Raw genomic sequence first — 14,727 nt, forward strand, 5'->3', positions numbered from 1 at the left:
AGGCGAGCTTCAAAGAACGCCTTGTCGCCTAGGCATCACCTTGACAACTATGATTGGGAGGCTGGGTGTAGATCTGGGTCGAAGAAGCAACATCAAGGAGAAGGAGGCACCTTTTGAGGTAACTGTCAAAAAACTGCATAGTTTAAGAAATCATAATGTCGTGCATGTGACGAAAATCTTTTCTAGATTGAAGCTTGGTTTGGTTGGAACAGGCCCAACAAAGAATTATAAATGGGTCTATAGGAGAAAAGGTAAGAAAGGCATTGGGCCTGCTGGATCTGATCTTAAGGGGTCAACGATGCAAGCTAAAGCTTCGGGTTCCCAATTGAGGAAGGAACAACAAGAAGACAATGTGAGTGTTGACGGTCCTGTTGCTGAAGAAAATTTGTTGTCACAATCTAGCAACAATATTTATAGTACTATAAATACATATAATATATTATATTATAAACACTACAAGTGTACATATTATATAAATAATATATACTGGTCGGTTCAGTTAACTGCCAATTTTTCTCCTAGGTTAACCAAAACCAAACTGGTACCACCGTTTTTTGCAAACCAGTTTTTTGGTTTGGTTTCCCCAGTTTGATTCGGTTTTTGCTGAGCAACCCTATGTAGAAGACACAGCCGCCCCCCGATGAAGCTTAAAAACTCCTCCTTAGTTTGTTTTGTACCCAATAAGTTACTCTTCTCGCACTAACCACAAAGTTCCATTGACGCATCTCCACATCTCCACATGACCCTACCTCTTTGCTTTTTAGGAAGAAGAAAGGTCTGAAAAAGGCTCTCTACACCAGTTGGCTACTTGGCTGTAACCACCTGGAACCAAGCAAAGAGAAGAAACCCTGCAAAATACAAAAGGCATAAGGGATTCACTGTATTTAATGAGTATAACATTCACAAATAAGATTATGAATAGCCTAGTTTGTAATTCTACTGGTACATACATGACTTAAGTCTGTCTTTTGGCTCTGTTTGGAAGGAGTATGAATACAAATTTGTAGAGTGCAAATAAAAAGTGTTTGGTTCATGTGAGTGTAAAGTGGTTCAAGATTTACACACCCACTTTGCACTCAGCATATTTGTTTTCAAAGATGCAAATAAGAATACAATTTTTGTGGATGTTTGGCATTTTCATCAATGCAAATACAACTATGTCTTGCTACCCAATGGTTTTTCAACTATTCCTACCATTAAACAAATATAAAAAATAACAGATTCATTAATAAATTATAAAAAATAAAAACTGGGCAGAGCTGAACTGGCTGAACTGAACGACTTATTGAAGAAATCCTTGTTACATGTAGCTATCAGTTTTCTCCCAGCCACAAAACCAAAAATTTAACACCAATGGTCAACACATACATTAGAGGCCATGGAAATCACATATGCTCCAAGGCAATCACTTCCTAGTTCAGCTGCAACACGGAAGGTTGCTCTTTTCCATATTTGACAGATGATGAACTAATTTAGTACTGTCTTCAGGCGCCTTCAACTCAACATTCAACAAATTAATGATAAATGTCTAATACAAACATCATTTTCATCTCTCCTTTTATTAGTTACCGATCATAAAAAAAATATCAAACAAAAAAATGTTTTTCTAATTTCCCCTTCCAATTTGGGCTTTATTATGAGAAGAGACAGGAGAAGAACCCCATTTAATGACCCATATCATTCTACTTAGCAGGAAAAGGATCATGGATTGGGTTCTCATTCTTCCAGAATTTGAGGTGTTTACAAGAGGATCATGGATTGGGTTCTCATTCTTCAGTTTTCAAGGTATATAAGTTACAATAGTATCTATCATCTAGCTTGTAAATATCTGAAAGCAAGACTTTGATCGTGGCTGCTGGTAGCTAGGGTGCAACACAACTTCTGCAATTAAATAATTGAAGAGTGAAACTCTCAATAACTAGATAAAAAGAACATGGGTTGTATACAATCTCAAAGTCAAATGCAATCTACACATGCAGAAATAGTCCAAATTGTTGATACGAATTTGCGCTGATGGGGTCTGTTATGTTATACAATCTGTAATCAAGAGACTAAACAAGTGCCATCTTGAACAAAGTCACAAACTAGTGCTACAATCTTATCCATGCAATTCCAAAGTACTCGGTGACAATTATTAATACACTAATAATATATAGTACAGAAAGAAATTATATTGGGCAAACCCATTTGTGGCCGGGACCAAGTAATGCCAAATAATGTGATATAGGAAGAAAGGAAGGTGTGTCTCTCTGTGGGAAAGCAAATAATGAGATGGAAGATGCACAATTTAAACAAGTGCCATTACAGAGACATATCGAGCCATGCACTGTTCTGGTTTGTTCCCATGCATCAAACTTAAGCACCCGATTTTACCATTAATTCAGATCGCTTATATTTTAATTACTGATTGATTGATAGGTTTATCCATGATGACCAGGTGCATGTATCTTCATCTGTTATATAACTACTATTGTTTATCATTTTGAATTCGTTTAGCTCTCATACCCCACATAAAGCCCATAATACAAGTCAAGTAGTTTCTGTTTTCAGCTCCTAACCAGCCATGGTGTCCATCTAGTTGTTCATCTTGGACTCCAAATCGCATTAATAAGCATTCATAGAGTGCTTTCTCTTAGGAGCTTGCCTTGGTAAAACCACCAAAAAGTTTTGATTTAGCTTCAACTTTTAAGAAACCCAAAAATCTCTTATAACTTCCACTAATTTACTAAAAGGCCATTACCCAATGTTGGTCCTAGCCGTCTGGGGTCTTGGGATGGGTGGAAACGCTTCCATAATTTCTCTTGTTGATAATCTAAAAGACTTGCATAAATTGAAAGGGAAGAGAATATCATGTGTAATTCAAATCCTAAAATGGATAAAGCAATAAGAAATTGAGAAAGACATTGAAGAGACCAACACCATTTCTTAAAGCTATCAAATACAAAATAGGTGATGATAAAAGAATGTGTTTATGGAGGGATCCTTCAATATTTAAAAATGTGGAGGCATGGAACATGGTGTCAGGACCTTATGATACATGAATCATGATGATAAGTTGTACTTTGATGTCAGGACCTTAAAAATATCCAACTTGAAGGTTAACCTTGGGAAAAGCTGTGTTGTGGGGGTGAATTTGGAGGAGGGAGAGATCAGGGAGAGTGCTGAAGTGCTGGGGTGTGAAGTCTCAGGGTGGCCTTTGAACTACTTAGGGTTGCCTTTAGGTGATAATCCTATGAGAGAGAGCTTTTGGAACCCGGTGGTGGAAAGGTTTGAAAAAAGACTGGTGTCTTGGAAAAAGAACTACCTCTCTCTTGGTGGGAGAATTACTCTTATTAAGGCCGCGCTTGCTAATTTACCTATCTTTTTCCTGTTGGTGTTTAAAATCCCAGTGAAGGTTGCTAATAGATTGGAGAAGTTAATGAGAGATTTCCTGTGAGAACCGGGAGAGGAAAAGAGGGATCATAGAGTTAGCTGGGAGATAGTTTGGAGTAAGACATGTGGTGGTTTGGGGCTTGGGAATATTAGGAGAAGGAATATGTTGGGAAAGTGGTTGTGGAGGTTCCCCTTGGAGAAGGAGAAGCTTTGGGCTAGAATAGTGGCAAGTATTCATGGGCTGGAGCATAATGGATGGGATGCTAGAATCAGAGCTAGGACCATAAGCAATTCTCCTTGGAAAGCCATTCATGACCTGCTACAAGTTTTCTCCCCTAATATCAGGTATGATTTGAATTCCGGTAACTTAATAAAATTATGGGAACAAACCTGGGTGGGGAGTGCCCCTCTAAAGGATCAGTTTCCTTCTTTGTTTGCTCTTTCTGATCTGAAAAATGAGCCAATCTCGTCTTTTACCACCCCGTCCTCTTCCACTTCTGGGATTGGGTGGAACTTGGGTCTAAGAAGGAATTTGAGGGACTCAGACTTTGACATTATTTTGAGCCTTATTGCAATTCTTGATAACGTTGTCTTAGACCCCACTAGGGCGGATTCTAGAATTTGGACACCTCCCAACGGCATTATTTCTTGTGCTTCTTTCTTCAAAGTCTTAAGTCAGTCCACCAGTCCTACCTTCCCTCCTTTTCCTATTGATGAGGTTTGGTGCAGAGCAATACCTCCTAGGGTTGGTAGTTTTTGTTGGGAAGCCTATCCGGAAAGAATCAACACTGGTGATTTACTCCAAAAGAAGAGACCCAATACTTGTTTGTCACCTCAGTGGTGTGTTCTTTGTAAAGTGGATGGGGAGACTGGTTTTCACCTACTGGTGTCTTGCCCTTTTGCGAGGTCAATTTGGGAATGGGCTTTGTCCCTATTTGGATGTAGTTGGAATACCCCATCAGACTTGCAAGGCCTTTTTTCCCCTTCTCTTTTCAGGTGGCAGACAAAAAGGGGAAGGACAATGTGGAGAGGACTAAGGGCTGCGGTATGTTGGACACTTTGGGAAGAAAGAAACTCCAGGATATTCTCAGAAGCTCAGAGAGGAGCAGCAGATCTAAGGGCTATCATTCATATTAGGGCGGTACAGTGGCTGAAATCTTTGGAGCTTTTCACAGATTACACTGTGGATGACATGTTGAGGAAGTGGGGTGAAATTGCAAGTTGCACACAGACTAAGTCAATAATGAGTGTGGCTTGGACCCCGCCACCTAGTGGATTCGTGAAACTAAACTTTGATGGGTGTAGCAGGGGAAATCAGGGACAATCGGAGATTGGGAGTGTTTTTAGGGATGAAAATGGGGTCATTTCTGCCATGTTCTCAGGCCCAATTGGAGTGGGTGACTCCCTTAGAGCTGAGATCTTTGCAGTTATGGAAGGAGTACAAAAAGCTAAGGAGTTGAACATCAGGAAACTTTTAATTAAAGGGGATTCAGAGGTGGTGATAAGGTGGTTGATTAAAGATCACAATGGCTTATGGAAGTACAACAATGAGAGGAGGAAATTCAAGTGGCTGGTGCGGGAGATGGAAGTTAAGATACTTTGGGTTAAAAGATCGGCTAATTTCCTAGCTGACGGTTTAGCTAAACAAGGGGCAGAAAGGGATTCACTTTTTTGGGCTAAGTTGTAACTATAGTGTGTTTTCTTTCTTTCTTTCTTTTTTCTTTTCTTGAGGTTCTTTGTTGCTCTTGGAAGATAAGCGTGTTTGTCTTCCTATTGTAAATCTTCTTTTGATGAGTTAATGAACGTGTTATTGATAAAAAAAAAATAAAAAGATAAGTTGTACTTTGATAGAAGTTCATTTGGTAACCCAAGGCCTTCTGGCATATGTGGAGCAATAAGAGATGGAGAAGGAAGGGTTGGCGTGCTATATATCAGGGCCTTTAGGGCAGGAGAGGGAGATTCATTGAGGGCTGAAATTCGGGCCCTCCTTCATGGTTTGAGATTGACAAAACAACTGGGCTTCCAACAGGTTGAAGTGGAAGGGGACTTGAAATTAGTGACAGGGTGGTTAAGTTCAGCCAGTCTGGGAGTTTGGACTCACAGGCAGGCCATGAGGGAGATCAGAAGCCTTCAAGAGAGATCGGAGAAAGCTTTAGATGGGTTAAGATGTCAGCTAGTGGTTTAGATGATGCACTAGACAAACAAGGGATAAGCATCAGAGAACTCTTTTGTCTGAATTGTAATAGCAGTTATTTGGGGGATCAACCTTCCTTAATTTTGGGATCTGAACCTGTGTACACATTGTATTAATTTAAATTAGTAAAAGTTATTGTTTCCTATAAAAAAAAGGCATAATCCTCAAAGCGCGTGGCTTAAGCCTCATGTGTTATCAATTTTTAATAGAAAACATCAAACTAGAATGAAGTACATAACAATGCATAATCCTCAAGTATGGTTCATCTTTTCCCAATGCTTGTATATAGAAATTTTGTTGGAGCTGGTTGTGAGGTACATTTTTAAGTTTGAATTTAATCTCCCTTGTTGAGTGGTACATTTGTTGGGGCTGGTTGTGAGGTAGGTAATCACTGAGAGAAGGATAGTGGGCATGTTGACCTATAGAAATTTTGGGAAGGTTAAATTTGTTGGCTTAGTTCCCTAGTCAATTGAAAGTTCATTCAAATAAAAGTAGTTTAAGTGAAATTAAAAAAAAAAAAAAGAAAAAGAAGAAAAAACATTCTCCTCACACACTTGGTAGCTGAAGTTCTGGGGAGACTAATTTATAGAGCAGATTCCAGAGGCTTAATCAGAGGTTGGAGAGTTGGGAGGGAGCTTGTGCCACTCACACATTTGCAACTTGCAGATGACACCATACTCTTTTGTGAAGCAGGGAACCCTAATAGGATTAGAAATTTGAAGCTCACTATACGACTTCTTGAGCAAATGTCAAACCTTAAGGTGAATTTTGAGAAGAGTTGTATAGTTGGGGTAAATATGGGCGAGGGGGAGATCTTTGAGGCTGCAGATACCTTAGAATGTGCAATAGCAAATTGGCCCCTTAATTACCTCGGTTTGCCATTGGGTGATAACCCTTAGAAAAGTGAGTTTTGGGTTCCGGTTATGGAGAGGTTTGAAAAGAAATTAGCAACTTGGAAGAAAAATTATTTGTCTCTTGGAGGGAGAACCACTCTAATCAGGTCTACTTTAGCTAACCTTCCTGCTTACTTTTTGTCAATCTTCAAGATTCTGACAAAGGTGGCTAGTAGATTAGAAAGACTAATGAGAGACTTTCTCTAAGAGCCGGGGGAGGAGAAGGACCATAGGGTGGGGTGGGAGATGGTTTGTAGGAGTAAAAGGGAGGGAGGTTTGGGTATCGGGAACATAAGGAATAGGAACTTGGCTCTTCTAGGGAAATGGCTTTGGAGGTTCTCATTGGAGAAGGACAAACTTTGGGTGAAGATAGTGGGAAGTATTCATGGGGTTGCAGCAAATGGATGGGACTCTGGGATTCTGGCAAGGAGTACAAGAGCATCTCCTTGGAAAGCTATTCAAGCTATTCTACCTTTGTTTTCTCGATGGATCAAGTATGACTTGCACTCAGGCAATCTCATTACTTTTTGGGAACATGTTTGGATTGGGGACTCCACCCTAAAAGACCAATTCCCAAGCCTTTTTGCCCTTTCCACTTTTAAAAATGAACCGATGTCTTCATTCACTATTCCTTCTAACACTATTTCTGGGGTCAGCTGGAACTTGGGCCTACGAAGAGATATCAGGGACACATAGCTTGATGGTATCTCATCACTATTATCCATTCTTGAAGGGGTGTTCCTAGAGCCAACAAAGGCAGATAGTAGAATTTGGACTCTCACCCCCTCTGGTTCTTTTACTTGTGCCTCTTTCTTTAGTGCTCTCACACATTCTTCTTCTTCTGGCTTGTCTTTCCCTATTAAAGAGGTGTGGTGTCATCCTATACCTCCTAAGGTTGGGAGTTTCTGTTGGGAAGCCTTTCTGGAAAGAGTTAACACAGCAGATTTACTTCAAATAAAAAGACCCAATAGTTGTTTTTGTCCTCACCGGTGTGTCCTCTGTAAAGTTGATGGTGAGTCTGGATATCACTTACTAATCTCCTATCAGTTCACTAACATCATTTGGGAGTGGTGTACTTCTTTGTTTGGGTGCAGGTGGATCCCCCCCCCCTTCGAATGTGCAAGGCCCATTCACATTTATGCCGTTTCGGCCAACAAAAAGGGCCAAGTTTATGTGGAGGTGTATGAGAGCTGCAGTCTGTTGGACTATTTGGGAGGAGAGAAATTCACAAATATTTACAGATAAGGAGAGAAGTTTGGAAGCAATGCTGGAGGTCATCCACATTAGGGTTATACACTGGCTGAAAACCTTGGCTCTGTTCGCAGAATTCTCAGTTGATGAGCTGCAAAGAAAGTGGAAGGAGATAGCAGAACTTGTTCCAATGAGGAAGGCCTCAAATTTTTGTTGGATCCCCCCACCCCATGACTTTGTTAAACTGAACTTTGATGGCAGCAGCTTGGGCAATCCAGGGCCATCCGGAATAGGAAGAGTAATAAGAGATGAACAAGGGAATCTGTTAGCTATGTATTTTGGACCACTTGGGGTGGGAGATTCTTTGAGAGCTAAGATTCTTGCAGCTCTTGAAGGGGTACAAAGAATCAAGGATATGAATATTAACAAGCTGATCATAGAAGGAGATTTTGAAGTGGTACACTGGCTGAAAGAGGATAGTCTTAGACTTTGGAATTACAATAATGAAAAGAGTAAATTCAAGTGGCTGACTAAGGACATGGAAATCCAATACAAATGGGTAAAAAGATGTGTGAACTCTTTGGCAGATGGTCTAGCTAGACAAGGGGTGAACAGACATTCTATTTTTTGGGCTGTCTTGTAATTTTTGTTCTTTTGATGTTTAATGGTTGTTCTTAGGAGCTAAGATTGTTTAGCCCCCTTGCCCTGTAATTTTCTCATATTTTTAATATTAGTTCAATCCACAGTTATTGATAAAAAAAAAAAAAGAAAAAACATTCTCCTCTCTTCAATTCTAGGGGATATCTTCAATTCCAAGTTGAGTGAGATTGAAGAGGTAGATCAAAAGAGCTACCTTTCCTGCTCGAAGTCCAGAATCGTTCCTTCTCTCTCTCTTTATTCGTCGTTCTTCTTTGACTTCTCTTCGAAGTTTTTGGAGAAAAACCCTCAAAATAGATGCAACCACAATACCTATTTACTTCGTTGGTCAAGAGGAGCAAATTTTTCTTTCATTTTGAGAAAACAATATTTTCTCCTGTTTTCGATACAAACCCAAGCCTATATACAATTTTGCGTAAAAAATCAATGCTTTTTGAAGTCTAACCAAACAGATGCAAATCTGAACCGGATTACAAATTTGAAACAGTTCAGCATTTGCACTCCAACCAAACGCAGCCTTTGGGTTTTCCCTATTTAATGAATTGATTTAAGATACCCTTAAAAGGAATGTGGGCATGAAAACAAATAGTATAATTTAATTATCAAAAGAAAAACAAATAGTATAATTTGTTACACTAGAATTTGAAGCCAAGAAATCAGAAATGACAAAGATAAACAATTTAATTAAACCAAAAAATAGAAATTCAACATAAAATATCATGAATCAATAGAAAAAAACTGACCAGTAAAAGCTTTGCATGTTCTTGCAGTAGTCAAATATTTAATTTAAGATGCCTCAATACATCAAACCCATACAATTTATGACTTGTGTATTGAACTCCCTGGCCACAACTTCTCAATCACATAAAGGCTCTTTAACAAGAAGGTTAATTTTCTCATTGAGAAATTCAAGTACATCTTCTCTCCCTTCCTTAATAAGTAATTGACGCAACCTCCCGAATGTTGAGCCTGATGGCCGCATCCCCTTCTCTATCATCTGTTCAAAGAATATACAAGCCTTGGACACTTCACCTTTCTCACACAACCCATTGATGAGAACAGAAAATGTATGCATGCTAGGAACAAAGTGCTTCATTTTCATGTACTTCCACACTTTCAGAGCCATCTCCAACTTACCACTCTCACAGAACATCTTTATCATCATTGTATACGTGTCAACATCAGGGTCACACACTTTGATCATCCTGAGGAAGATCTTAAATGCCTCATCATTCTCTCCACGGTCTATCAAGCTTGTCAAAATAATATTGTAGGTTCTTGCATTGGGCAATACCCCCTTATGGTCCATGTCATCAAGAACCCTAAAAACATTCCTAAACCTCTGTACTTTGCAAAAAGCACCAATTAGAGCATTATACACAACAACATCAGCCATAACCCCATTCCTCTCCATCTCCAAAAACATGTCAATTGCATCTCCAATTCGGTTCTCAATCCCGTAAGTATGAACCAATACACTGTAAATGAAAGAAGTCGGCCTACAACCCCTAGCATCCATGTCTCTGACAATTCCAATCGCTTCATCAACCCTCCCCGCCTTGCAAAGAACGTCCACCATTATCCCATAGGTCACAATATCAGGGTCACAACCTCTGTCAACCATTTCAGCAAAAATCTCCCTTGCCTTAGGTAGATTGGGGTCCTTTCCCCACCCCTCCAGAAGTATACTGTAAGTCTTTGAGTCCGGTACAAACCGGTCCTTCATACTATCAAAAATCTCCTGAGCCTTCCTCACGTTTTTGGATTTGCAAAACGCACTTAATAGACTATTGAATGCTGCCAAATTTGGGAGAACACCATACTTATCCATGACATTGAAAGTGTAAACCGCTTCATCCACCTTCTGCGCTCGAGCATACTTTCTGATAATCACACAGAACGTCTCAACATTTAGAATTCCTTTGCTTCTCATGTTATTAACAAGATCCCACATAATCTGATACTGTCTTACCTTGGCCAGAGAACCAATCATGATGTGGTAAGCTCTTACACTGTGCGTATAATTCCGTTGCTTACCTGCCCATTCAAAGAACCGATAAGCTTGCATACCAGCATTCTCGAATCTCTGAAGTATATCATCTATTAAATCTGGTGAAGCTCTAATCCCAGTTTCATCGAGTGCTGTTTCAAGCCCTACCTTAGGGCAAAACATCATAATCTTACAAATTCGTTTCTTGGGGTCGGAAATTTCTCTTGGGGTTTCATGGGAACAAAATTTTCTTGAGAAAAACAAAATTTTTACAGGAAATCTACTGCAAGTGACACAAAACTTGTTCATATCCTGTTATGAAAAGGGACACTTTTTTTTTCTAGGAGATTTTACAGATCCCAGAAGAAGCTCAATTTCTTCAGAACTGTGAACATCAAAACACGGCACTAAGAACATGACATATTGAGGACTGCCAAGATGGTTTCTTCTGTGACGCAAGAAGACCAGTATGAATGAGGGAAAATGCTTCATCCCATTCACCAAATAAACGTGTATCTACTACACTTGAGCTATCCATTGAATTCCTGTCAACGAGACATAACATTTAAGCACCAATATTTAGTATATACAAATATAACATGATAAATTGCACACCAAAATTCACTATATTCCCTACCTAGATTCATTACAAAATTATAATCCATATTCTTAAAAGTTCATCACCAAATTGAAAATCACGTTCATTATAATACTTTAACTAATCATAACAAAAAAAAAGATAGTTTGTTTAGCAAAAAACAAAAAACCAAATCCAAATATTATAACCCTGCAATCCATCCTAACATGTTCAAATTTTCAAAATGCCACATCACATACCCAAAAAACAAACAAACAAACTAATAACTCTATGTCTATAGGCTCTTCAACCACTCAATTTGGCATTTTGTAGTAAATGTCAAGAATGCATGCCTCCAATACTCATCCTTGAAGGCTTGAGCTGCCTTCAAGACTTGCCTAACATTGATGACTCTCATCATCAAGAATTCATTCACAACTTCCGTACATTAAGAGACTGGGTTTTCCTTACTCCGTTCTTCCATTTCTCTACCCTTTCTAATCTGCCTCTCCATTTGAAACTCAATCATGTCCATCCTACAGAATTCATTCACAACTTTCGTACATTCAGAGACTGGGTTCTCCTTACTCCGTTCTTCCATTTCTTTATCCTTTCTAATCTGCCTCTCCATTTGAAACTCAATCATGTCCATCCTACGTTTGGACATCTCAGACATATCTCCATACCAGGCATAAGATCACCTCCTTGCCTATCTCTCTTTCCTTTCTTAAGAGATGATGGTAGGGAACCCCTTCTTGTTAACTTGTCTATAGGTGGCCGAATCTTTATGTCAATGTCAACTCTTGGGGTGTCTGGAGTGGAGGCATAAGTGTCTGTATGTCATTGGGGGAGTTGTTACCAGTTAACTCTTGTGTCGGCGGGATTTGATCATTTTCTCCATCTGAAGGGGTCTCCACATTGCCCATAGATGTGAAACTGGTTGTACTAGTCCCAGAATAAATGATCTCCAATTCCTCGTAGTACGAGCAACCCTTTTTCGTTATTTGTTTAGCACACTTATACTTCTACATGAAGTATATTTGGTGTTAGCATACTAATAATTTAAAATCTATAAAAACAATAATCTATATATATAATCATAATATTCTTACCAAAATAAGGTAGTCCCATACACTCTCACTAGCACTTGGTTTCTTTGTGATTGGATCTATGGTGACACCTGTATGGTTGCAAACTTTTTGATAATCATTGAACTTTTTCTTTAGATGGTGAAATTTATTCTTGAATTGATCTCGACTATATGACTTGTGGTGCCTCTGGTTGAATTTCTCCACAATATTTTTCCAACCTTCCTTATTAAAAGTTGATGTTGGCCTATTGTGTTCTTTTACTTGTTCAACCATCAACTCTATGAATGTCCTTTCCTCGGCCTCACACCATGTTGCAGATTCATTTGCTATTTCCTCTTGCATTGTATTTGCTTGGGTGGCCATATATTTCTATAGAATTTGAGTGGGTGGAGTGAACATAGTCAAATACATCTTACAATCTTGACAAACAACATAGTATATACTCCTACCTAAGAGAAGGGTTATGTTAGATAACATGAACTCCAAGAAGAGTCTGAGCTATAGAACACATCAGCATGGAGTCATCCTCTAAAGATGAATATATTAAATGAATACTCAGTCATACATCAATAGTTACCAAGTAGTACTAATACTCCCCCCCCCCCCCCCCCCGCCCACATATATTGATCCAAATCCATATATATTGCTAAGTCCATGAGTTGAAATATATCCTAAATGAATGGGTTTGGGTAGGTTCATAAAATGCTTCATGGATCTGAAATTTCTATTAATATCAAAGTAAAAATAGAATTGAATTCTACAAGGATGTATTTAACTTTATTGGTTAGGGTAATGTTAGATAACATATGGACCCACCTTTGGCTATGATTTCACTTTACTGGGCATACTTGTTAACATGATGAACTACTGAAAATGGTTGAGGTCCAAGCAAGATAAATAGGAATTGCAAATCTGCAATGAGTTCATAGGGTGTGAGCATAGGGAAAATGGGTCACTTGGGGCTGGATTTGGAGTCGTCATCCATCAGTTATGGGAATGGAGGTGATGGGACCTCCGGGATTTACATCGGAAAGTGTTTTTGGTTTATTAGTGACTCCAGCAGCCCGAGGCACGGCTAAACCAGTCCGGGTAGGTCTCGGATGGGAGGGGGAAGGGATTAAGCACCCCTCTCCCGGGTCCAATAGGTGGGGCCCACATGGCATTCCAAACAAACAAACAAACACATAATAAAGGATTATTTAATTCACTAATAGCATAATAAAGCAAAACAAATAAATATCACAGGAGAATCCCTCCCTATATATATCTTATTATTAGTCTTTTTTTATGGTCCAATTGCTCTTCTGTAATCGGAGGTCCAATATTGACAATCTTCTCCCACCTCAGTGAGGCCGAATGGTCAAGACAAACCCAGCATTTTTTAGCATGATTTGACTGAAATAAATCAGACCAGTATTCCATCCAAAAAGACGCATTCGTGGGAGTGGGAGGAATCACAACTACACATTCATTCTACACAACCACATATAGTGAAACCACGGACAATGAAACAAAGTAAGCATGATAATCACTATTCTTAAAGCATATCAAAGCACAGCAGAAAATCAATCAGACAATTAAATCAAAAGATGTAAAGCATTAACATTGAGATTGCAGCAACCTTTTATCCGATCAGAATCAATTCATCACAGAAGAGTGAAAGAAATATAAAAAAACAACAACACAAAAAAATGAGAGCTACTATAACCATCAGAGAGGAGGATAGCATAGAAAACATAGAGACGCTCAAATCTGATCTCCCAACAATTGGGATGTGTCTTCTTCTCAAAATGAGTCCATATGTGAATAACAATACCGAAAAATAAACGACGGTATTGGGTTGGGACTGAGAACCTACAGGAACTGGTTTCACCAGTTCCGTTGGATCTCTCCCCTCCCCTCAAATCCCGATCACACTATAATCAAACTATAAGACTATTAACACAGAGGAAGAAGCGATGATTAATAAAAACAAAGAGAAAATAAAACGAGAAGCAAGGGAAAAAAAAAATGAAGCTTACCTGATTCGGTTTTGGCCTGGGTTCGTTGCTGCAACAAGGGGTTTGTGTATCTTCTCTCGCTTCGGAGTGTTTATCCCGTAGTGATTGCAAGAGCTTGCAACCGACTTTACGATGATAGCTGTGAGGGAGGGACGATTGGGTCTTTTCTATTCGAAGTTGGACTTGAATTCGACGTAGATGACAATCTTAACGATAGGGAACTCCTCTGGGAATTGCAGGTAGGGGTTGATTATGGAGCAAATGTCGTCTCTAATACAGCTCCCCTGTTCTCTTTAACTAGGAGACGACGAACCGTCGCTGAATGACACTCTAGCTCGATGGGAGTAAGAGGGAGACTGATCCAAATCCAAATCGTCGTCTCTGGTTCACAGTCGGGATGAAGGAGAAGAGCAGCTCCGAAGACCAAGAGAGGCAGAGGTTTTAATGGTCGCCGCCGCTTCTGGTTCGCCTCTGTTCGAACGAAAGAGGAGATGAACAGTCTATTCGCTCGGTGATGATGGAGGAGCCAAAAAGAAAAAAAAAAAAAAAAAACGAAGGGAGTGAACCGGGGCAATTTATATGGGAGGCAGGGGCAATTTTGTAATTTCAGGAAAAATGTAGGGTATTTTGGTCATTTTAGACAAACTGGATTAAACCGTGTACAAGGGGTTGAACCGGGGTTCTGGTCCAATGGTGGCTGCTGGTTTCGGGTAAAAAAAATGAAAGGTTGAGATGGATTTGACCGCCGAGAAGGGTTTTGTG

General features: G+C 39.4%; 1 protein-coding gene across 1 annotated transcript; it reads right to left on the reverse strand.

The window, feature by feature from the left end:
• Positions 1-347: 347 nt before the first annotated feature.
• Positions 348-14,517, reverse strand: APPR6 (Tetratricopeptide repeat (TPR)-like superfamily protein). Its single transcript, XM_010260185.2, has 3 exons — positions 13,987-14,517; positions 9,051-10,842; positions 348-848 (listed from the first exon to the last, which is right to left on the reverse strand). Exon 2 carries the CDS (start codon positions 10,604-10,606, stop codon positions 9,164-9,166), a length of 1,443 nt encoding a protein of 480 aa, XP_010258487.1. The 5' UTR covers positions 10,607-10,842; positions 13,987-14,517; the 3' UTR covers positions 348-848; positions 9,051-9,163.
• Between the last annotated feature and the right edge of the window lie 210 nt (positions 14,518-14,727).

The sequence above is a fragment of the Nelumbo nucifera genome, chromosome 7, assembly GCF_055504915.1.
Source record: "Nelumbo nucifera cultivar China Antique chromosome 7, China Antique-T2T, whole genome shotgun sequence".
In the NCBI taxonomy this organism is placed as follows: Eukaryota; Viridiplantae; Streptophyta; class Magnoliopsida; order Proteales; family Nelumbonaceae; genus Nelumbo; species Nelumbo nucifera.